Source organism: Colius striatus, chromosome 1, assembly GCF_028858725.1.
Source record: "Colius striatus isolate bColStr4 chromosome 1, bColStr4.1.hap1, whole genome shotgun sequence".
In the NCBI taxonomy this organism is placed as follows: Eukaryota; Metazoa; Chordata; class Aves; order Coliiformes; family Coliidae; genus Colius; species Colius striatus.
Genome location: NC_084759.1, coordinates 819,692 through 843,697, shown reverse-complemented (window position 1 = coordinate 843,697; position 24,006 = coordinate 819,692). Strand labels below are relative to the sequence as shown.

Sequence of the window (24,006 nt, the reverse complement as noted above, 5' to 3'; positions counted from 1 at the left end):
CCCCTCAGTGTCCCTGTGGCAGTGAGTGAGGGGCCCAGCACTGACACAGCCCTGGAGCTGCAGCCCCTCAGTGTCCCTGTGGCAGTGAGTGAGGGGCCCAGCACTGACACAGCCCTGCAGCTGCAGCCTCCCCAGGGCCCAGCACAGGCTCCCACGTGCCCTGAGCACCATCCAGCCTGTGCTGTGTGGCTCTGGGTGCCCGTGGCCACAGGCAGTGGCAGGGTGTCTGCCCTTGCCCTGGAGCACAGGATGCCTCTGCTCAGGACACGAGGCTTCCCCAGCCCAACTCCTCTTGCTTGTGGCCACTGAAGTTGTTTTCCCTGCTCAGTGTGGGGAGTTCCCATGAGTGAGGGCACTTTGCTGCTGTGCCTTTGCCAGCCAGTGTCTGTGAGTCATCTCCTGCCTCCCTCCCTCCCTTCCTTCCTTCTCTGCTGGCCTCTCTCCTTTGCTCAGCACTTGGCTCTCGCTCTCTCCACTCTCTCATCTTTCCACTGAGGGCATTGAGCTCACTGGAGTGAGCTGGAAGATGTTTCTCATACTTGTGGGACAGCTCATTGTTGACACTGAAGTGGCCTCTGAGCTCCCAGAGCTGCAGCTCCTGGGGACAGCTGTAAATGGGCCCTTGTCTGCCCTTGGCTGCTGGAGAGGGACTGAGGGAGGCTGGGCTGGGAGGTGCTGGGCAGCAGCACTGGGTGATGTGCAGCACTGCTCTGGGGGCTGCTGGAGGCTCAGGAGGTGCTGCAGGAGCTCAGCCTGTGCCAAGCAAAGACAGCAGCTCAGTAAATGAAACCATGGCCATGTACCCTGTTCAAACCCATCTGTTGCAGGGTTTTCTTTGCCTTCCTTCCATTGCTGCAAAGGCAACACAACTGAGCTGCAATGTCAGAAGCATCACAGAGTCCAAGCCCTCCCCTCACACTGCCACAGCCACCAGTAACCCCAGGCCCTCAGCACCTCGTGGCAGGGGTTGGAAAGGGCCTTTAGAGCTCATCCAGTCATCTGTGCATCTTCTCAAGCCCTCCAGGGATGGGGAGTCCCCACCTCCCTGGGCAGCCTGCTCAGTGCTTCATCAAAAGTCTTTCCCAATGCCCAGTCTAAGCCTCCCCATCATTTCCAAAGGTTCCCTTGTCTGGGGCTTTGAAGCTGTGTGTGGGCTCCAAAAGTAACCCCCCAGTGCACTGGGGAGGCAGCTGAGGAGAGAGGTTGAGCTGGTTCCCTTGGGCTGCTGCACCCACTGCTCCTCCTGCTGCAAATCAAATCTCCTCCTGCTGCAAATCTCCTGCTGCAAATCAATCTCCTCCTGCTGCAAATCTCCAGCTGCAAATCAATCTCCTCCTGCTGCAAATCAAATCTCCTCCTGCTGCAAATCTCCTGCTGCAAATCAATCTCCTCCTGCTGCAAATCAATCTCCTCCTGCTGCAAATCAATCTCCTCCTGCTGCAAATCAATCTCCTCCTGCTGCAAATCTCCTGCTGCAAATCTCCTGCTGCAAATCAAATCTCCTCCTGCTGCAAATCTCCTCCTCCAGCTGTTCACAACCATTTTCTTCCAGCACTGATAAAGGAATCGGTGCTGAGGTGGTCCAGGGCTGTGGAGGGAGGGGTGAGGCTCTGGGAGAGGTGCCAGGGTGGGTGTTTCAGGGGGCTGGGGTGTGGTGAAGCCTTTCCTGGGAGTTGGGTGATTTCACACTGAGCTGCTGCCAACACTCTGGGTGTTCCCTCTGCAAGGACCTCAGCCCCAGGCCCTTGTGGTGATGTGTCAAGAGGCTGCCAGGGCAGCATCACCTGGCTGAGGCTGCTCCTTTATCTGATGGCCTCTTTGCATGGTTTTTGCTCCTGGAGCTGGAAGCACAGTGTCAAATCAACCAGGAGGAGCCTTTGTTGTCAGAGGAGCAGCAGTCCTTAGGCACAGCAGGTCTGGCAAGGCCAAATGTGTAGCAGCCCATAGCAAAAGCAATGACACAAGCAAGCAGGCAGAGGCTGAGGGGCTGCAGGGTGGCCCTGAGTGTCCCAGAGAGGGCTGGTGAAGGGCCCCCTGGTGTAGCACCCTGCCTCAGCTCCCTGCACAGCAGGGACGTGCTTGAGCCCTGCAGGTGTGTTTTCCTTTGCTGAAGGTGCCAGGGGGAGCTCCATGTGCTGGAGCTGTGCTGTGGTTGCTGGGTTGGTGACTGCCATGGCCTGGTACAGACCCTGAGCTGCTGCTCTGCCTCCCCCACAGTGTACAACTGGACAGTTGAGGAGGTGGTGCAGTGGCTCATTACCTACGTGGAGCTGCCCCAGTACGAGGAGACCTTCAGAAAGCTGCAGCTGAGTGGACATGCCATGCCCAGGTCAGTGCCCAGTGCTCTTGTGTTGCTGGGGGATGTGTGCCAGGGGCACAGGCAGCTCACAGCCCCCTCTGCAGTCCCTTGGGGTGCACAGAGCCAAGTCCTGCTCCTCTTGTGCTTTGGGGCTGCTGTGGCTGCTGTGGCTGCTGTGGCTTTGCTGTGGCTGCTGTGGCTGCTGTGGCTTTGCTGTGGCTGCTGTGGCTTTGCTGTGGCTGCTGTGGCTTTGCTGTGGTTGCTGTGGCTGCTGTGGCTTTGCTGTGGCTTTGCTGTGGCTTTGCTGTGGCTGCTGTGGCTTTGCTGTGGCTTTGCTGTGGCTTTGCTGTGGTTGCTGTGGCTGCTGTGGCTTTGCTGTGGTTGCTGTGGCTTTGCTGTGGCTTTGCTGTGGCTTTGCTGTGGCTTTGCTGTGGCTTTGCTGTGGTTGCTGTGGCTTTGCTGTGGCTTTGCTGTGGTTGCTGTGGCTTTGCTGTGGCTTTGCTGTGGCTTTGCTGTGGCTTTGCTGTGGCTTTGCTGTGGCTTTGCTGTGGTTGCTGTGGCTTTGCTGTGGCTGCTGTGGCTTTGCTGTGGTTGCTGTGGTTGCTGTGGCCTCTCTGCAGGGGCTGCTTCAGCTGCATGTGTGTGTGCAGAGGGTGGGAGGCTGCAGGCTGAGCTGCATGCTCCTGCACACTGACCTTGCTGGTTTCTGTGCTGCACTTCACCTGCCTGTGCCTGATGCAACAGATGTAGAGCTCAAACCCTGAGTGGAGCAGCTCTGGGCTGTGGCCTGGCTCTGCCACAGCTTCCTTGATACCCCCAGTCTAGCCATGGAGCTTTCTGTCACTGCTCATCACCCTCAGCAAAGGAGCATCTCTGGGTTGCATCAAAGCTGCACTTAAATGCCAAGTTCAAGGGTTGCTCATTGTCACAGAGGCCTTTGGGTTGGAGAAGCCCCTGGAGCTGCTGGAGCCCAGCCCTGAGCTCACCCTGCCACAGCCAGCACTGAGCCACAGCCCTCAGCACCTCACCCCAGGGCTCTGGGGTCCCTCCAGGGCTGGGCACTGCCCCAGCTCCCTGGGCAGCCTGGCACAGGGCTGACACCCCTCTCAGGGAAACAGTTCTGCCTCAGCTCCAGCCTCAGCCTCCCCTGGGGCAGCTCCAGCCCCTTTCCTCTGATCCTGTCACTCAGGAGCAGAGCCTGACCCCAGCTCCCTGCAGGCTGCTGTGAGGGAGTGTCAGAGAGGGCTCCTGGCTCCCCTCAGGCTCCTCTTCTCCAGGCTCAACACCCCCATTCCCTCAGCCCCTCCCCACCAGACAAGTGCTCTGTGTGTCTCTGCACTGGTGTGTGCTGGTGTGTGCTGGTGTGTGCTGCTGCTCCTGGATACTCCAGCACAGGAGACTGAGCCTTGTGTTCCTCAGGGGAGCTGCTGGCTCAGACTTGCCCTGAAGCAGCCCAGCACAGCTCTTTGGTGCAGGGTCACTGGTTGTTATTGGAAGGGGTTGCAGACTGCCTAAGGAGGGGTGAGCTGGGAGCAGGGGCTGAGGCAGTGTGGAGTGCCCACACTCTGGTCTCAGGGCCTGTGAAGGATGTCCAAGGTCAGCTCTGCAGCCTTGGGTCAGATCCATTGTGTCTGGCAGCACTCTAAACCTGCCTTGTTGGGAAGCCATTGGCCCCTGTGTTGTCAGGGCCAGTGGAACAGGGCTGGCCTCTGTTCCTCCTCCTCTCCCCAAGTGCAGCCAAAGGCTCTGCCCTGTGCAGGAGCCACAGCTCAGGGATGGAGCCCCCGGGGTCTGTGTGGTGCTGCTGAGCTCTGCAGGGCCTGTGGGCTGCACCCTGCTGCCTCTGGGTGAGTTGGTGGTGCAGGGGGTGACCTGGCTCTTGGCTGTGCCCTGTGCAGGCTGGCAGTGAACAATGCCACCATGATGGGAACGGTGCTCAGGATGACGGACCGAAGCCACCGGCAGAAGCTGCAGCTCAAGGCTCTGGACACGGTGCTGTTTGGGCCTCCCCTGTGTAAGTACCAACCCTGCCCAGCCCTGGGGCTGCCCACCACAGGGATCTGAGGCTGCCCAGTGCTGCACCAGCGTGTTCCCCAGGGCTGTGTAACAGCCAGGCTGCAGCTGGGTGGGTGTGAGGGTGTGTGAGGGCAGGAGGGGCTGCAGAGGGCCCTGGGCAGGCTGGAGCCATGGGCACAGGGCAATGGCATGAGGCTGGGCAAGGGCCAAATCCTGCCCTTGGGCCACCCCAAGGCCAGGCAGCTCCAGGCTGGGGCAGAGGGGCTGGGAACTGCTGCAGGGAAAGGGCCTGGGGGGGTTGGTGCCAGGGGCTGAGCAGGAGGCAGCTGGGGAAGGGGCTGGAGCACAAGGGGCTGGGGAGGGGCTGAGGGAATGGGGGTGCTGAGCCTGGAGAAGAGGAGCCTGAGGGGACACAGCAGCACTCTCTGACACTCCCTCACAGCAGCCTGTGCCTGGGGAGGTTGGTCTCTGCTCCTGAGCTCCAAGTGACAGGCCAAGAGGGAAGGGGCTGGAGTTGCCCCAGGGGAGGTTGAGGTTGGAGGGTCAGTCTCTGCTCCTGAGCTCCAAAACAAGAGGGAAGGGGCTGGAGTTGGAGCAAGAGGGCTGAAGGAGCAAGAGCCTGGAGACAGAGGCTGCAGGGTGAGGCTGGGGAAGGGGCTGGAGCACAAGGGGCTGAGGGAATGGGGGTGTTGAGGCTGGAGAAGAGGAGCCTGAGGGGACACAGCAGCACTCTCTGACACTCCCTCACAGCAGCCTGCAGGGAGCTGGGGGTTCATCTCTTATCCCAAGTGACAAGAGGAAAGGGGCTGGAGCTGCCCCAGGTGAGGTTGAGGCTGGAGCTGAGGCAGAACTGTTTCCCTCAGAGGGGTGTCAGCCCTGTGCCAGGCTGCCCAGGGAGCTGGGGCAGTGCCCAGCCCTGGAGGGATCCCAAAGCCCTGGGGTGAGGTGCTGAGGGCTGTGGTTTCATGCAGTGTGGTGTGAGTGGCTGATCTGAAAGGTCTTTTCCAAGGGTGAGAACTCTGTTGTGTGGCTGTGAACAGCAAGGACAGAGCTGTGTGAGCCAGGCTGTGCCCTGCCCAGCCCCACGTGGGCACATCACCCCTGCAGCAGTTCCCCTGAAAGGGAAACAGGTTGCTCTGGGTTCCAGGGAGCAGCTCTGTGCCCTGGGGGAGTGCTGTCTGCCAGCTCTGCCTTTGCACCTCTGGCCTGGCATCCTCCACATCCCTGGGGGAAAACCTTCCCCTCCCTCCTGCCCAGCCAGTGCTGAGCACAGGGGAGGTTTGGGGCTGTGCTGGGGGTTCTGTGTGAGGGCAGCCACCCCCTGCCTGCTCCTGGGACTGTGGGGCTCTGGCAGGGGCTCAGGCTGCAGGGAACCTGCCTCTGGGCCAGGAGATGGATGGGGAGGCGTTTTGGGTGGATGACAGTGAGGGGCTGGGTTCCTCTGGTGCTGCTGGCAGGCTGTCAGTGTGCTGCAGGAGCCCTGTGATGCTTGGCACTGCTTGGGGTGCTCCTGCACTCCCTGTGCCTGCCTCATGTCTGCTCTCTTCAAGGTGCCTGTGTCTCCCTCTGGCTCTCTCAGGCCTGTCTCATGAGCTTTAGGTTGCCTTTGTGGGGCAAACACAAGCACAGCTTGGTCAGGGCCTGTTCCTGCCTGGCACAGTGCAGCCAGGATGGGTTTGGGGCAGATTGGAGCCAGTTGATGCAGTGCTGCTGAGTCCCTGAGAGCTGTGCTGAGGGCTGAAGGCAGTGCAGGGGGCTGCTCTCCTACCATGGTGCAAATGCAATAGCCTGAGCCCAAATCCTGGCCCAGGACTTCCCCCAGCTCTCATTGCTGGCAGCTGGAGGTTCCCACCACCAGAATCAGCACGTTGTGCCCCCTCTGGGGGGGTTTCAGCATGTGCTGCTGTGAGATCCTGCAGCCAGGGTGAACCTTTGCTCTGTGTGACACTCACAGCATGGTGGGGGTTGGCAGGGACCTCTAGAGCTCATCCAGTCCAGCCCCCTGCTGCAGCAGGTTCCCCTCCATCAGCTCACACAGCTTCCCTCACTGGGCTCTTCCCTCAGTGGCCAGGGGTAAGGCACAGGCTGGCTCTTGCCATCGAGCTCTTGGTGCAGCCTGTGCCCAAATCCCTGCTGCAGGGAGGGAGATCCTGGGCAGATGTGTGCACAGAGCAAAGCAGGGCACTGAAGAGCTTTGCCAGAGGTACCATGGAGTTGGTTTGGTTTGATCACAGGATCACTGAGGCTGGAGAAGCCCCTGAAGCTGCTGGAGCCCAGCCCTGAGCTCACCCTGCCACAGCCAGCACTGAGCCCCAGCCCTCAGCACCTCACCCCAGGCTTTGGGGTCCCTGCAGGGCTGGGCACTCCACTCCAGTGAATTAGAAGCCTGGCTTATACAAGCAGCCACTTTTGCTTCCAGGTATTAAAAGGCATATGAAAGGCTTGAGGGCTTGTTGTTTCTCCTTTGCCTGTGTGAGGAGCTGAAGGTTCTGCTGGGTCAGTGGCATCACACAGGGCTGGTGCAGACTCTGTGTGTGTGTGTGATGATGGTAGGGGAGGCTGAGGCTGGAGCTGAGGCAGAACTGTGTCCCTGAGAGGGGTGTCAGCCCTGTGCCAGGCTGCCCAGGGAGCTGGGGCAGTGCCCAGCCCTGGAGGGATCCCAAAGCCCTGGGGTGAGGTGCTGAGGGCTGTGGCTCAGTGCTGGCTGTGGCAGGGTGAGCTCAGGGCTGGGCTCCAGCAGCTCCAGGGGCTTCTCCAGCCCCAGTGATCTGTGATTTACTGACTGGCTGAGTGGGATCAAGAGCAGCACAGGGCAGGCACCAGGCAAGGGAGGAGTTTCCCAGGTGAGAGCTGGCACTTGCTGGAGGTTCCTGAGCAACCTGAGTGGTTGTTGCTCCTGATGAAGCATCTGGTGCTCAGTGAAGTCACTGTGTAGCTTTCAGCACAGCCCCTTTGTGTCCCACCCTGGCATCAAAAGCACAGCTGATGGTGATCTCCAGCCCTGTTGATGATTTGTCTAATGGAACAGACTCTCTTAACCAAACATCAGATGAATTTACCCCTGGGGTTTACTTTGCACTTTGCAGTCCATGGGCTGCTGTTTGAGTTACCTGCACCCAGAGCCAAAACCAGCTCTGCCCCATTAGTACACTTCAGAGCATCCCTGAGGGCTGAGCCCATGTGCCAGCAGCACCCAGTCAGTGAGTCAGGGCCTGATGCTTGGGTGCCCTTTAAGGGGCAATGGCAGGGTGCTCAGTACTCCAGAGGGACTGGGGCTTGGCCTCAGCAGAGAGGAGGACTCCAGGAGCCATCAGGGGCATTTGGTGAGCTCTTGCTTCATCCCTGTGCCTTTCAAAGCAAAGTTCTTGGTGTGTGTTTGGTGCTGTGGTGCTTCAGCTGTCCCTGAGCTGCTGATCCTTCCCTGCAGGGAGCTTCTCTCCTGTTTTGGCAAGGCAAAATGCTGCTCAGCTGCTGATTCCACATCACCCATCCTGCCTGTGGTCAGCAAGCAGCTCCCTGAAGCTGTTCAGAGTGCAGCTCAGAGCTTGCATCTGCCTTGGTGGGACCCAGTTAAACACACCTGAGGTTACTCTTCAGCTCTTGTGTTTTCCTTGCTGGGACTCCTGAGGTGACTGTTGAGCTTCTCCCTTGGCTTCAGAGCTGAGCAGGCTGTGCTGCAGAGCTGGGGTGCCAGGAGCAGTCAGGACATCTGTGGTGAAACTCTCATTCTGCCTTCTCCCCTCCAAAAGGAGAAGGAAACAAAACCAAGTGCAGAAGTCGTTTGTTCCTGCTGCACTTGGCTCCCCTCCTGCAGCCTTGGGAGGCACCAGCTGAGCCCAGCTCTGCCCAGCCACGGCTCTTGGTGCTGGGAGCCAGGGCCAGGGCTCAGGGGTGGCTGTGGCAGGGTGAGGTTTGGACTCCAGCAGCTCCAAAGGCTTTTCTAACCAAACAGATCTGTGATTCTGCCACAGGTGCCTTGCTCAGGACCCGCTGCCATCACAGCTGGCAACTTGGGCTGCAGGAGCTGGATGTGCCCTGGTTGCTCTGACCCATGGGCTGGCAAGAGGTGCTGCAGCCCCCTCAGCTCTGCTGTGGGTGGCCTGGGCTGGGCAGAGGCTGAGCCAGGAGAAGGTGGTTTATGATCAGGGGTTTCAGGGTGCTGAGGGGCTGCAACATGTGTGTGAGGAGGAAAGGCTGCAGCCCTGGGGCTGCTCAGCCTGGGGAACAGAAGCCTGAGCTCAGGGGCACCTCAGCAACACTCACAAGCACCTAAAGGCTCCTGCAAGGTGCTGAAAGGTCAGGAGCAAGTGCTTTGGTGCTGAGGGGAGGGAGCCCTGGCCCAGGCTGCCCAGGGAGGGTGTGGAGGCTCCTGCTCAGGAGGTTCCCAACCCCAGCTGGACACGTTCCTGTGCCCCCTGAGCCAGGGGCAGCTGCTGGAGCAGGGGCTGGGGTGCAGCAGCTCTGCAGGGCCCTGCCAGCCCCAGCACTGGATGATTCCAATGCCAGAACACCTCTCCTGTCAGTGCTTGCAGCCCTGTCCTGCAGCAGCTATTCCTGCCAGCTCCTGCATGAAAGTCTGTGCTCTGTCTGCCTCCCCTTGCTGCCAGACCCTGAGGGATGCACAGTGATTTGCAGAGCTCCCATTTCTCCTGGAGCCTGCTGTGCTGGCAGTGCCTGTCTGGCACTTGTGCTGCTGTGGCAGTGCTGTGTGCCAGGCTCATCAAGCCAAGGACCAGCCCAGCACCAGGAGTGTTTGGTGCAGCCGTGTCAGTGGCACCTGAGTATGGGGAAGGGCATTTGAGGGGTGGGTGTATGTGGATGTATTGAGTGTCTATACTGAGAGCAGCCCTGGGCAGAAGGACCTGGGGGTGCTGGGTGCTGAGAAGCTCAACATGACCCAACAACAAGCTCTGGCAGCCCAGAAAGCCCCCAGCAGCCAGGGCTGCAGCGTGGGCAGCGGGGTGAGGGAGGGATTGTCCCCCCCTGCAGCTCTGGGCACCCACAGCAGGACCTGGAGCTGCTGCAGTGAGCCCAGAGGAGCCACAGGGATGGTGTGAGGGCTGCAGCCCCTCTGCTCTGCACACAGGCTGAGAGAGATGGGGGTGTTCAGCCTGGGCAAGAGAAGGCTCCAGGAGACCCCAGAGCAGCCTCCAGCCCCTAAAGGGCCCCCAAGGAACATGGGCAGGGGCTTTGTGCAAGGGGCTGGAGGGACAGGACAAGGGCTGCTGGCTCCAGAGGGCCAGAGGGGAGACTGAGGGGAGCTGGGAGGCAGAAGCTGTTCCCTGGGAGGCTGCTGAGCCCTGGCACAGGCTGCCCAGAGAGGCTGTGGCTGCCCCAGCCCTGGCAGTGCCCAGGGGCAGGTTGGCTGGGGCTGGGAGCAGCCTGGGCTGGGGGATGAGTCCCTGCCCATGGCTGGGGTTGCAATGAGATGGTTCTGAAGGTTCTTTCCAAGCCCCTTCCCACCCTCTGCTGTACCTTACAGCCTTAGCTCTTAACTCCCAGTCCCAGGTTGCTCTTCCCCATTGACTCCAGCTCTGCTGCTGTGATCACAGAAAGGTTTGGATTGGAGGGGACCTTAAAGCTCATCTCATCCCAGCCCCCCTTCCATGGCAGCTGCTGCTGGGCTCAGGGTGCTGCTGGGCTCAGGGTGCTGCTGGGCTCAGGGTGCTGCTGGGCTCAGGATGCTGCTGGCCTCAGGGTGCTGCTGGGTTTAGGGTGCTGCTGGGCTCAGGGTGCTGCTGGGCTCAGGGTGCTGTGTGAGGAATGACATTGCCTGTCTCTGCTCCTGCCCCAGCTGCCCTCCTGCTTGCTGCAGAGCTCCTGACCTGGGCTGCTGCACATCCAGGGCCTGTCTCTGCTGGGGAGATGTTGCCAAGTCACAGCAAATGGGTCAGAAAGGGCTGAGACTGGAGGGGTCAAGTGACAGAGGGGAGAGGTGCTACCTGGACTTTAGCCAGAGCCTCTCTGAGACACTCAGGGTCAGGTTTTGAGGTGCTGTCAAGCTGTTTCACCTGCCTCTGGACAAGCCTGTAGCCTCTGGACGAGCTTGCAGCAGTGTCTGTGAGCTTGCAGGGGGTTTATCTTGAGCAGGGATGCTGTTTCTCCTCCTCCTCAAGCTGGTGTGTGGAGGGTGGCTGCAGTGTTGGTGTTGCAGCAGTGCAGCTGGATGCAGCTACTGCTGCTGGTGCCAGAGCTGAGCTGGGGCAACCAGCCTCGTTCACCCAGAGCCTGTTGCAGAGAGAGGAGTGAGCAGTGCCTTAAGCTGCCTTCAGAGGAAACCCCTGAGTGTTTCACACGTTGGGTGCAAGGAGCCTGCTCACAGCAGTGATGGGAGTGCCTTGAGTCATCCCAGGGAGGAGAACAGGGCAGTGGGAGGCTTGTGCCCAGATGCCTCTGCCTCAGCTGGAGGCTCCAGTCCCAAGCAGGTGGCAGAGTGAGGTGGGATGGCAGTGCCAGGGAGGTGGTGGAGTCCCCTTCCCCTTCCCCAGCTCAGTGGTGGGCTGGTGGCTGGGCTCGAGGAGCTTCAGGTCTTTAGCACTGGGTGATGCTGGGGTGTCAGTGGGCAGCCTGCAGCAGGGAGTCCCTGAGGCATCTCCTCACAGCCACCCTTGGCAGGGAGAGCCCAGGAGGGTGTGCTGCAGGCTGCAGGCTGCTCTGTGTGACCTGGGAGCCGTGTCTCAGCTCTGAGGGGAGCCCATCTGCACCCCAGCCAGGATTCACGTGGGGTGACAGCACCAGTAGCTCCAGCCCCTGCCTGCAGCCCAGGGAGCTCTGCAGCTCACCAGCTTGGGCACCCTGCTGGCTCCTGCCCAGAGAGCAGCTCCTGGCAATGCCTGTGCCGTGGCTGGGGGCTCTCAGGGCCCATCTGCAGCAGGGCAGCTCAGGTTGCTGTGTGCTCAGAGCCCCTCAGGTCACACCAGTGCTCCCTGCCCTGAGTCCAAGCCTCTGCCATCCTGTGAGTGATTCCCTGTGGCCAAATCCCCATCACAGAACCATTTCAGCTGGAACAGACCCAGCACTAAGCCATGGCCCTCAGCACCTCGTCTGTGCATCCCCCCAGGGTTGGAGACTCCACCAGCTCCCTGGGCAGCCCCTTCCAGTGCTTGTGTCTGTGTCTCTGGGTCTATTCCTCTTGGTAGTGCTAGAACTGATGTGTCTGTGACTTGTAAGTGAGCCACTGGGGAGTCTCTGTATGAGCCTCAGTGTGTGAGAAGGGAACTGTTGGTGTCACCTGCTGTTGTGTTTGATGGAGCTTCTCCCACAGCCCCCTCTCTGTCTCTGCCTTTACTGTGCCAGGTCATTTATTGGAGAGGTGTGAGAAAAGCCATTTCCAGCCAAGCTGGATCCAGCAGTCACCTCCTGGCTCAAACCCATCAGCCTCCTCCTCTTCTTCACCTTCCCTCTGTCACCTTTTGCTCACCAGCAACAACCTCCCATCTCTGCATCTGACCCCTTGACTGCAGCAGAGTCCTTGGGGGGGGCTTTGGGAATGGCTCCTGGCCCTCTCCCTGGTTTCCCTCAGGCATCAGGAGGGGTGGGGGCACCACCAGTCTCGTTCCTGCCTCAGCTGGGGGCGTTCTCATCCCTCCAGAGGGTGGAAGAGCCTTTGCTTTTAACCTTTCCTTGGGATGTTTGACAAGAGACCCGACAGCAGTTACTTCTGCTCAGCCTGAGCGATGCCCTGAGGCCTCCTCTTGTGGGCTGAAGCCTCTGTTCGTGCATCTGCTTCGTGTCAAGGTGCTGTTGGAAGGGATGTGGGGCAATGATCAAGCTTCCAAAGCCTCTGAAGCTTCAGATAGCATGGAAAGGCTTTTCTGGAGGAGCTCCTTGCAGCCAGAGCACCACATTCACCTGGCTGCTTCTTGGGAAGCTTGCAGCCCAGCTGGTGCATTTAAGCAACAATAGTTTGGGTGGGAAGAGACCTTAAATCTCATCAGGGTCCAACCCCCAGCCATGGGCAGGGACCCTTTCCCCAGCCCAGGCTGCTCCCAGCCAACCTGCCCCTGGGCACTGCCAGGGCTGGGGCAGCCACAGCCTCTCTGGGCAGCCTGTGCCAGGGCCTCAGCACCTTCCTTGCAAGAACCTTCTTCCCTCTGTCTAGAGTGACCTGACCCTGGTTTGGTTCAAAAGCTGCAGCTGCTGAACCTTCAGCCTCAGTGACTCACCTGAGCTGCTCTTTCCCATTTTTAGCTCTCTCAGTCTCTGCTTACCTGAGCTTTGCTGAGTGATAAACAGTAGAAAACCCACTTGAGCCGTGGGTTTGGGGGTTTGTTTAGCACTGAGAGCCCCATTTCTTCACTCTCCTTCCCCCACATGGAGTCACAGCACGGTGGGGGCTGGGAGAGACCTTTAGAGCTCATCCAGCCCTGCAGAGGCAGCTCCCACCCAGATCAGGTCACACAGGAACGTGTCCAGGGGGGTCTTGAAGCCCTCCAAGGAAGGAGCCTGCACACCCTCCCTGGGCATCTTGCTTTGCTTCCCCATTCTGGATAAAAGCCATCAGGTCGGTTTTCCCTTCGGTGGCCACGTGCCTCACCGTGGAAGCCTGGGCTGTGGTTCCTCTGGCAGCAGCTGGAGCTGCCCTGTGCAGCCCTGCTGAGAGCCAAGCGTGGTGGGGTTACTCATGCAGCTCCTCCTGGGCTCAGTGGCACCTCTGCTCTCTTGCAGTGACCCGACACAACCACCTGAAGGATTTCATGCTGGTGGTGTCCATCGTCATCGGGGTGGGCGGCTGCTGGTTCGCCTACATCCAGAACCGCTACTCCAAGGAGCACATGAAGAAGATGATGAAGGACCTCGAGGGGCTCCACAGGGCTGAGCAGTCTCTCCATGACCTGCAAGAAAGGTAGGTTTTGTGCAGCCCCACACACAGCTGGGGCACTGAGCCCTCAGCCTTCCCTGCAGGCTTGTGCCTCGTGCAGGTCTCAGGTTCAGCTCTTGTGCTGCCACGTGCCAGAGTCAGCAGCGTCCTGACCCCGAGTCAGCCTCAGCAGCTCAGCTGGGGCCTGGCTCAGGAGGGACTTCTGTTACCAGCCTGCACATGTGTGTACATGTGCTCTCTTGACTTGCTCTTTCATTGAATCCCCCAGTGCTGGGGGCTGGCAGGGCCCTGCAGAGCTGCTGCAGCCCAGCCCCTGCTCCAGCAGCTGCCCCTGGCTCAGGGGGCACAGGAACGTGTCCAGCTGGGGTTGGAAACCTCAGAGAAGGAGCCTCCACACCCTCCCTGGGCAGCCTGGGCCAGGGCTCCCTCCCCTCAGCACCAAAGCACTTGCTCCTGAGCCTCTCAGCACCTTGCAGGAGCCTTTAGGTGCTTGTGAGTGTTGCTGAGGTGCCCCTGAGCTCAGGCTTCTGTTCCCCAGGCTGAGCAGCCCCAGGGCTGCAGCCTTTCCTCCTCACACACATGCTGCAGCCCCTCAGCATCTTTGGTGCCTGTGTGCTGGTCATTTGCACTTGCAGTGTGCCATGTGAGGGTCTGTGGGTAACAACTCCTTCACATTACCACAATGAAGCCACTTGAGCAAAGTAACAACATCCAGGAGCAGCATCTCCCCCTGCAGGGTGGGCTCCAGCACATGGGATCTGGATGGTGAGTGGTGAAGCCCAGCCACACCTGCTCCCACACGGTTCTGTTTCCTTTACAAGCTGCTTTGGTGTCGTGTTTTACCATAGAATCATGTCATAGAATGGTTTAGGCTGGAAAGGACCTTCAACATCAGCTAGTCCCAACCCCCAGCCATGGGCAGGGACTCATCCCCCAGCCCAGGCTGCTCCCAGCCCCAGCCACCCTGCCCCTGGGCACTGCCAGGGCTGGGGCAGCCACAGCCCCTCTGTGAGCAGTTCCTGCTCTGGTCACTGCTGATGCTGGGAGGCTTTTCTGGCCAGACTTGACTCCTTTTAGTTTGCTGAGCAGTGGTCACTCTCCCTGCTGTGTGTGTTCTTCCTCTGTCTTTGCTGCCTGCAGTGACATGGGAGCAGTGGAAGGGCCAGTGGGTTCTGTTCCCAGTCTGTCAGGACCCCCACTCCCTGCAGTGACAATGCCCATCTGTAGCCAGAGGAGCCCTTTGATGGGGTGTCAGCTCACTCAGAATTCACCACCCAGGCTGCTCAGGTTGTGCTCAGGGAAGAAGTGTGTGGGAGCAGTGGGAGCAGCCCCAGGAGCTGCACGTGGAGCCTGTGTGAGGCCACCAAAACCCAGGAGGGCTGCCTGGAAAGAGTCAGCTTTGGGTATGAAATGTGAGTGTCTGAGCTGGAGGCACTTGGGCAAAATGCTGAAGCTTCAGGGATGTGACCTCTGCTCACAGAGAGTGCTGCAAGGCTTCCAGTAAAACCAGTGAGCAGGGCCAGGCTGCCCAGGAGCCTCTGTGCACGCTGGAGCCTTCTAGGAGAGGAAAGAGCAGCCCAGACTTGTGGTGCCAAACCAGTGGGGGCTGGGGCAGTGAGGCTGTGGAGGGCAGCTTCAGCAAATAGCACAGGCTGATGGTCTTGGGCTGTACCTGTTTTTCATCAGCCTTTATGTGTCATTTTGGAGGATCAGGTTTAATTTGGCTGCCACAGAAGCTGGTGGCCACGTTCCCAGTGGTTCCTCTGGCAGCAGAGCCTGGCCCCAGGGCTTGCTGGCTGCTCATGGGATGGGGTGATGAGCAACCTGTGCAAGGACCAGGAGCCTGAGGATGTCACCCTGCTGGGGACACTTCTGCCAAGAGTTCAGGGAGCTGTGGGCTGTACCCACAAGGCTGCAGCCTGATCTCTTGCCTACGTGAGAGCCTTCAGAGAGCTGTCCCACAGCTGAGCATTGCTCTAAAGGCTTTATTCAACTGCCACCACACCAGTGGGTGTCTGTGTGGGGGACAAACACCTGAGAGGGTACCAAGGTGATGCCCAGGCTGGGCACCTTCCCCTGGCAGCAATGTGGGGGGGATTTTGGCCTAGAGGTAAAGGACCTTTCCCTCTGCCCACCAGAGAAGCAGCTCTAACCCACAGGTTTCATTGGACACGACAGGTTGGACACAGCCCAGAGCAATCCCTTCCCATGTCCATGGCCTGGGCTGTCCAGGCTGGGAGCTGTGTGCTGGCTGTCGTGGCAGAGCAGCTCGCTGCAGAGGTGCAGACAGCAGCTGCTGTGGGTGTGCACGTTGGGAACGACCTTGGCATGTGCTGCAGAGCCCTGTAAACAAGGAGATGAGCCTGAGAAGTTCACCTAATGCTCTAAAGCCAGATAGGAAGAAACACTAAACCCCCCCCAGTAAGCACAGAGTCTTGAGGCAGAGCAGCCTGTGCTGGGGTTGCAGGACGGGCACAGGGAGCGTTTGTCCTGGGCACAGGGCACAGGGCAGGAGCTGGAGAAGTGAACTCCTGGCCCTCCAGGGGCCCTGTGGCAGAGGGTTGCTGTGATTCTCCTCTGAAGGGGGGAAACACACCTTTGCTGCTTCATCCTTGAGGCTCAGCTGTGGTCCTGAGCCAGTGCAGAAGCAGCACAGAGCTGCCAGCAGCACCCAGGGACCTGTGCTGGAGCTGTGCTCTGCACCTTCCTTAACAGAGCTGGGGGAAGCCCCTCTCCTGCCTGCTTGAGCCTCAGTGCTGAGCAGACCTCTGGAAGCCTTGTGGTGCCTTTCAGGCTGTCCAGCAGCTGCCAGCACTGCCAGTGACAGCTCTGATAGGCTCTGGGAGAGCTCAGAGGGGGATCGATAGCAAAGCCACGCTGTGAGAGCATCCTTCGGTGGTGACACCTTCCAGCCCGTGTAGGGACCATCAGGGCGAGTTCCTGCCCTGGCACATGCAGCTGAGGGCTGGAGGCTGTGTGAAGAGCCCTGCTGCAGAGCATGAGGTTGCACTGGAGATCTGCTCTGCCTCGTGCAGGCTCTGACCTCCCTGCCCTCGGTGCAAGCGCAGCTCTGCAGGAGCCCAGTGCAGATGACACCAGTGTGGCTGAAGCAGCTGGGTGTGAAAGGCAGTGCACAGACAAGCCATGGCTGTGCCCATGAGCAGCCCCAGCAGATGTGGGTTCTGCTGTCAGCAAGTGGCAGGGAGGGAGAAGGGAGTGCTGGAGAGCCTTTGAGAATGATCTTCAGCGTAAGCTCCTTCCCTCTGCTGCGTCACAGAGCAGTTTCTGCTTTAAACAGAGATATTTTGGGGGTTTGGTGTCCTTGCAGGCCTAGTATGGAAGAGCTGCAGCACTGATGCCCGGGGCAGAGAGCCTGGGCTTATCTACAGGCATGGAATGTCTTGGCAAGAGGCTTTAAGCTGGGAAGGAAAACACTTGAGTGTCTCAGCAGAGCTGTAAATTGAAAATGAGCCTGTTCCAAGGAGAGAGCCAAGGTCAGGGCTGGAGGGAGCCCAGTCCCACCCAGCTGTGGCCATCCCTGTGCAGGCAGGAGCCTGGGGAACAGGGGTCTGTGGCTGGGGCAGCCCACAGCTTGCCCATTGACCCCAAAGGCAAGGATGGAGCCCTGAGCTCTGTCCCCTCCCTGCAAACAGTCACTGAACCACTTGAGTTGGAGAAGCCCCTGGAGCTGCTGGAGCTCACCCTGAGCTCACCCTGCCACAGCCAGCACTGAGCCACAGCCCTCAGCACCTCACCCCAGGGCTTTGGGGTCCCTCCAGGGCTGGGCACTGCCCCAGCTCCCTGGGCAGCCTGGCACAGGGGCTCACACCCCTCTCAGGGAAACAGTTCTGCCCCAGCTCCTCCCTGGTAGATGCAGATGAAGCTGCCCACACTGGCCATGATCAGGGGCTGGTTCCCATCTGATCACCTCCCATGGCTCTGCTGCCATCCCCATTCCTCAGGATCCACCTGCAGCCTCAGCAGAAAGACTGTGTGGCCAGCAAAGGTGTTGCCAAGTCCCTTCTGCCCTTGAGAGGCCAGGCTGAAGGGACAGGGGGTGCAAGTGCTGAGCCAGCTGAGCTCCTCCAGCAAGGACAGAGCTGGTTGTCCATGATGCTGCCACTTGTGTGAGGTGCTTTGGGAAAGGAGAGCAAGGAAAACAGAGCCCCAGATGTTTCTGTCAGTGCTGTGTGTGTACCCACAGTTCAGCCTTTGCCAGAGCTGTAGGAGCAGAGAATCCTTTGGGCTGGAGAAGCCCCTGGAGCTGCTGGAGCCCAGCCCTGAGCTCCCCCTGCCACAGCCAGCACTGAGCCACAGCCCTCAGCACCTCACCCCAGGGCTTTGGGATCCCTCCAGGGCTGGGCACTGCCCCAGCTCCCTGGGCAGCCTGGCACAGGGGCTGACACCCCTCTCAGGGAAACAGTTCTGCCTCAGCTCCAGCCTCAGCCTCCCCTGGGGCAGCTCCAGCCCCTTTCCTCTTCTGTCACTTGTAGCTCTGGATCAGGGACCAGCCCCCTCCTGGCCACAGCCTCCAGTCAGGGAGCTGCTGGCAGTTGCAGTTTCTCCCTGGGCATGGTGAACGTGCTGGGCTTTGCAGTCACAGCTCCCAGCTGGCAGCAGCACAGGGGGCGCAGGATGGGGTTGGCGCCGCTGTGGCCGGCTCGGTGCCCGTGCCCCGTGTGCTCCTGCAGCTGGGGGCACACTGAGCACCAGGGCTGGGCGTGTTGCAGGCTGCAGAAGGCTCAGGAGGAGCATCGCTCTGTGGAGGTGGAGAAGGTGCACCTGGAGAAGAAGCTGCAGGATGAGATCAGCATGGCCAAGCAGGAGGCGCACCGGCTGCGCGAGCTGCGCGAGGGCACGGAGAACGAGCTCAGCAGGCAGAAGTACGCCGAGCAGGAGCTGGAGCAGGTAAGGGCTGGGTGCCCTCCCCTGGGACCTGCCCCCAGAGCTGTGGGCAGCTCCTCACCCTCCTTCTCCCGGGAGAGCCCCGTGGTGCCGGTGCCGCCACGCTCCTCGGCTGGGGCAGAGGCTCCAGTGTCCCGTGCCCCACGCTGCCAGCAGCCCAGGGCAGGGGCTCTGCACGTGCAGCTGGAGCCAGGGGCTGCCACTCACGCCACCCCAGCTTGCCCTCTTGAGCCTGCCTTGCAGCTGCACCCCTCTGATGGCTTCCCACTCCCAGCCATAAGCCCTTTCTTTTCTTTCCTCTCTGGGTGAGTGCTTGTGCCATCTCCCCTGAGTCAGGCAGATGGATGAAGGGAAACTTCCTTGCAAGCAAACTCAGCACCAGATTGCAGTCTGGCACAAGGTTGGAGCTGTCCTGCAGTTCTCTGGGGCATTGCAGTTTAGAGCAGCAGGAGAGCACAGCCCCAGCAGGACGGTGTGTGGAACGCTGCTGCTGGCAGAGATGCCCTGTGGCATGGCCTGAGTCTGTCCTCAGGGATATGTGGAGCACGGGGAAAACCCTTTGCCCCAGGTCAGAAAAAGCTCTCCCATTCCTCCCCCTCACAACCCTGAGACCTGAACCAAAAGGCAGAGGGAAGTGATGGGAATCGAGGACCTTGCTCGTGGCACCTGCCAGCAGCAGGAGGGCAAAGAGCAGAGCCTGGGGGCTTCACCTCCAAACTGCCCAGACAAGGGAGGTGCAAAGCCACAGTGCCAGTTGCTGCCTCCTGTTGCAGCTGAGAGACAATTCACATCAGACTCCAACTGGCAGGACTGCAGGAGCTGAGTGCTGTGAGGCCATCAGTGTATCCCTCACCCAGGCTGTGCCCAGGATCTGATGCCACCACAGAGGATGGGGAAGGAAACCAGACAGAGTCAAATGTTTCTGTCCTGGGCCACGAGGGAAGCACAGGGCAGCAGAGTCTGGGCATGCAAACAGCAAGCAAACAGCACAGTTCCTTCCTCCTGGAACCCACAGGTGCCCTGTCAGCACCTCTGCTCTGCTGGTGCAGCACCGTGCCCCCAGCCAGCCCCTCCACACGGAGCTCTGTTCCAGGGCAGGCACTGGGGCGTCAGTGCTCACTCCCACAGGAGCTCACTCAGGCTGTGCTGTGGCCCATGAGGATGTGCAGCCTTCCTCTTGTAAGCCTGAGCCCCTGCACCTCCTGGCTGTTGGAGCAGTCAGGGTGTCTCCCCTCCCACTGCCCCTCCACATTACCCCTGCCCAGCAGCTCAGGACACCAGGGGTGATGTAACCACTGTGTTGTTTCTCAGAGGCCTTCAGGAGGGATGCAGTGCCAGGGTGAGTACTGGTTTGACCCTCCTGACCACACTGTGTGCCAATAACACAATCACCATCCCAGCCAGCTGTGGACACAGATGACATTAACCAGTCACCCCCACTCACCACAGACACATCTGGTTTGAAGAGATGCTTGGGGAATATTCCAGCAAGACCTTCACAGGATCCCAGAGTGACTGAGATGGGAAAGCCCCTGAAGCTCCTGGAGCCCCAGTGTTCCCCCAGCACTGCCACAGCCACCACTGAGCCCTCAGCACCAGGGCTTTGGGATCCTCCAGGGCTGGGCTCTCCCCCAGCTCCCTGGGCAGCCTGGCACAGGGCTGGACAGACCCTTTTGGGGAAGGAATTGCTCCCCATCCTCAATCTAAACTCCCTCAGTAGTTGCCCTCCTCTGTGAGGTGCCTCCTGGACTGTGGCAGCAGCCTCTGGGGCAAAGGACAGGGTTTCAGAGTGTGTGTGTGTACCCTGGTGCCTGGCTTGGTGAGACAGGGCTGAGCTCAGTGCCACATCCAGGGACAAGGCCCAAGTCTGAGCAGCCTCACAAAGGGTTGCTTCTCCTCAGGCTGTGCCCAGAGGGGCTTACACCAAGGCCCTACAGAACTGGAAGGGCAAATGGGATAGACATCATCCAGGCACCATCCCAGTGATGAGTGAGGAGCAGCTCGGTGTTGCTGGCCTGGGCATCCTGGGGCACTGAAAGCTCTTGAAGGTGCCTGGGGCTGGTTTGTGTTTGAACTGCAAGGAGGTGTGTCACACAGTGTGTAACCATGTGTACCCTGAGCTTCCAGGTGCTGTGGATGAACTGCAGTCAGCCCACCACAGACCCCCCAGTGCTGGGGCTGGCAGAGCCCTGCAGAGCTGCTGCAGCCCCAGCCCCTGCTCCAGCAGCTGCCTCTGGCTCAGGGGGCACAGGAACGTGTCCTGATGGGGTTGGGAACCTTGAGAAGGAGCCTCCACACCCTCCCTGGGCAGCCTGGGCCAGGGCTCCCTCCCCTCAGCACCAAAGCACTTGCTCCTTGTGTTTAGGTGGAGCTTTCTGTGTCCAGCTGATGTCCATCCCCCCTGTTGCACTGCAGCAGTTGTGAGCTGCAGTTGCCATCCCGCGGTTGCTCAGGTCCCTGCAGGGCTCTGTCAGGCTTCAGGCTGATGAGAGTCTCCTCACACCATGTGTAATGGAACAGAGGTGTTGATGGTCCCTGGCACTAAATACCTTTATGTAAGGCTCTGGAGTCCTCAGCTTGCTTTTGTCACCCACTTTCTCCTAGTTCTGGAATGGCTCCATCTCTGCCCTGGCAGTGTGGAGACCAGAGCGATGGTGTGTGGGGGAGACTGAGCTGGGATGGAGGGAGAGTCCCCCACAAAGCCACCAGTTCCAGGCATGTTCTTTCTTTTCCTGGCCAGGCAGCACATGTTTTGTGTCTAAATATTTCTGTCATCTTGCTCCAGTGTGAAAGTTGTCTCCTGACAAGCTCCCTCTGCTTGGCTCAGGAGCTGCAGCCAGGGAAGGCAACTGCCTGCAGGCTGCTGGCAGCAGCTCTGCCTGGGGAGGAGGGTCTGTGGGCTCTGCAGACCCCCAGGCAGGCAGCAAACTTTGCAGAGGTTGCTGGAGGCTACAAGCACACCCTGAGTACCCTTAGCTAAGGTCTCCTTCTCTTCTAACTTGTGCAGCAGCTCAGGAGGGTTCAGCTGCAGCTTGTGGTGCTGTGAGGAGCTGGTATGGAAGGGCAGAGCAGGTCAGTGGGGCAGGAATGCTCTGCTTGCCCTCCCCAGAGCTGAGGCAGGAGAGTGTGGTGGTGGCTGGCAATTTCTGAGGAAGGGGTCACAGGATCCCCCAGTGCTGGGGCTGGCAGGGCCCTGCAGAGCTGCTGCACCCCAGCCCCTGCTCCAGCAGCTGCCCCTGGCTCAGGGGGCACAGGAACGTGTCCAGCTGGGGTTGGGAACCTCAGAGAAGGAGCCTCCACACCCTCCCTGGGCAGCCTGGGCCAGGGCTCCCTCCCCTCAGCACCAAAGCACTTGCTCCTGAGCCTTTCAGCACCTTGCAGGAGCCTTTAGGTGCTTGTGAGTGTTGCTGAGGTGCCCCTGAGCTCAGGCTTCTGTTCCCCAGGCTGAGCAGCCCCAGGGCTGCAGCCTTTCCTCCTCACACACATGCTGCAGCCCCTCAGCACCTTGGCAGCCCTGCACTGGCCTCTCTGCAGCACTTCCCTGTCTCTCTGCAGCTGGGCAGCCCAGCCCTGGCCCCAGCACTGCAGATGTGGCCTCCCCAGCTGGGGCAGAGCCCAGGGGCAGGATCTCCCCTTGGGAAGCCGGGTGTTGGGTGTTGTGCTCCTGCAGCAGCCCTGCTGTCGCTGCTCTGCTTCGCCGCTCTCTCTTGCTTGCCCCCAGTGCCAGGATGCCACCTCTCCTCCTCATGACTTTGCCTCGTGTCAGGAGTCAGACTGAGCTGCCTGAAGCCCTTTTGTGTGCCTCTGTGGTGCCTTTGGGGCAGGGGGCTGCTGGGGCTGTGCCCGTGGGAGCCTGGGCTGCCCCTGCTGCCGCTGCAACTCCCCCCCGGCCGCTCCCCCAGGTCCGGATGGCGCTGAAGAACGCCGAGAAGGAGCTGGAGTCCCACTGCAGCTGGGCTGCTCCTGAGGCCCTGCAGAAGTGGCTGCAGCTGACCCACGAGGTGGAGGTGCAGTACTACAACATCAAGAAGCAGAATGCCGAGAAGCAGCTGCTGGTGGCCAAGGAAGGGGTGAGAACCGCAGCCCCCGTGTCCCTGTCCTGCCCTCACAGCCACGGGGAGACGAGGGTGTTTGGGGGGAATGGAGCCCACAGAGCTGGCTCCTCTGCAGCTCCTGCATGCCCATGTTCATGCCTTCACCGTGCATGTTTGCACAGTGCAGCTCTGACATTCTGGAGGTGTAACAGGGGCTGAGCAGTGGCCTCGGAGGGCTCGGCAAGGCCCATCTGGGCTCCCCGTTGCATCTCCGCAGTCAGCTGCAGCCCCAGGAAGGTGCAGGGTAGGAACTGCCACGCTGTGGGTGCTCAGGGAAGCAGGAGGTCTGGCCCCCATGAGGCACAAGCCCCTGCTGTGGGTGATTTGCCTGCACAGGCAGCACAGTTGCTGCCACGTGCGTGTGACCTGCAGCGATGAATCCGCTGCTGCATTCCCGGTTGCTTCAAACCCTCTGTGAAAGCCAGGAGCTGCAGGGAAGCTGCTGAGCACGCCTGTGTGGCTGTGGCCACGTGCAGCACTCGGTGCTGGCAGCACAGAAGCTGTCTGCCTGAACACATCTTGACTGGGGGTGTCTCACATCTCCCTGGTTTCCTCGTTGCTGGCGTCAGTTCTCACACCCAGCTCTTGGGGTTGTGTTCTGCAAGTCTGAAGTGGGGACACAGACACACACAGAGCTGTGTGTGCAGGCTTTGGGTCTGAGCACACACCATGCCACAAAGGGAAGGCAAAAACAACCCCCAAACCAGAACACCTGCCCAAAGCAGCAACCCCAGGGCACGGGTGTTCCTCTGCCAGGTCACTCACTGGGAGGACAAAGCCACTGGCTGGGTGTTCAGCTCCCTCTGAGCCTCAGGAAACCAGAAGGGCCAAGAGGGAGGATGAATCCCCTCAAACCTGCTGCCTGCCTGCTGGCAAATTCCTCCCCCAGCGTGCTGGGAAGAAAAACATTGTGCACCCAAACCTGATTCACACCATTTGCAAGCAGCTGCTGGGACTATTTCTGTCTGAGCCCATCCGGGGTGTTGGGGTCCTGCAGGAGCACGAGGTCACCTTCCTGTCACCCTCCTGTCACCCTCCTGTCACCCTCCTGTCACCCTCCTCTCACCCTCTTCTCACCCTCCTGACACCCTCCTCTCACCCTCCTGACACCCTCCTCTCACCCTCCTGACACCCTCCTCTCACCCTCCTCTCACCCTCCTGACACCCTCCTCTCACCCTCCTGACACCCTCCTCTCACCCTCCTCTCACCCTCCTGACACCCTCCTGTCACCCTCCTGACACCCTCCTCTCACCCTCCTGACACCCTCCTCTCACCCTCCTCTCACCCTCCTGACACCCTCCTGTCACCCTCCTGACACCCTCCTGACACCCTCCTCTCACCCTCCTCTCACCCTCCTCTGTTGATGTTTCAGGCTGAAAAAATTAAAAAGAAGAGAAACACCCTGTTTGGAACATTTCATGTGGCTCACAGCTCGTCCCTGGATGATGTTGACCATAAAATCTTAACTGCAAAGTGAGTATCTGCTGAATCCCTTCCCAGCACGCTGCTGCCCCTCTCACCCCTCTGCTGCTCACACGGGTCCTGCTGCCCCTGCAGGTGCTCTGGGTCTCCTTTTGTTCTGCTGGCTTTAGCTGGGGCTGGGCTGCTCCTTGGAGTCAAGGACCTTTCCATTTTAGTTGTGTGAAACCAGAGAGCACAGTCATGCACAGCAATTAAAGGCATTCAGGAGGCTGCATGTTGTTAAGTGATTATCCCTGGATGCTTCATAGAATCACAGGATCCCTTGGGCTGGAGAAGCCCCTGGAGCTGCTGGAGCCCAGCCCTGAGCTCACCCTGCCACAGCCAGCACTGAGCCACAGCCCTCAGCACCTCACCCCAGGGCTTTGGGATCCCCCCAGGGCTGGGCACT

The 24,006-nt window shown here is 59.9% G+C and overlaps 1 protein-coding gene across 1 annotated transcript in view; it reads left to right on the top strand.

Moving 5' to 3' along the window:
- STIM1 (stromal interaction molecule 1) overlaps positions 1 to 24,006 on the top strand; it is a 120,166-nt gene that overhangs the window by 70,064 nt on the left and 26,096 nt on the right. The window contains 6 exon segments of the mRNA XM_061990052.1: positions 2,218 to 2,329; positions 4,198 to 4,313; positions 12,983 to 13,160; positions 17,867 to 18,044; positions 21,944 to 22,111; positions 23,509 to 23,609. Of these exon segments, the coding sequence (XP_061846036.1) occupies positions 2,218 to 2,329; positions 4,198 to 4,313; positions 12,983 to 13,160; positions 17,867 to 18,044; positions 21,944 to 22,111; positions 23,509 to 23,609 (853 nt within the window).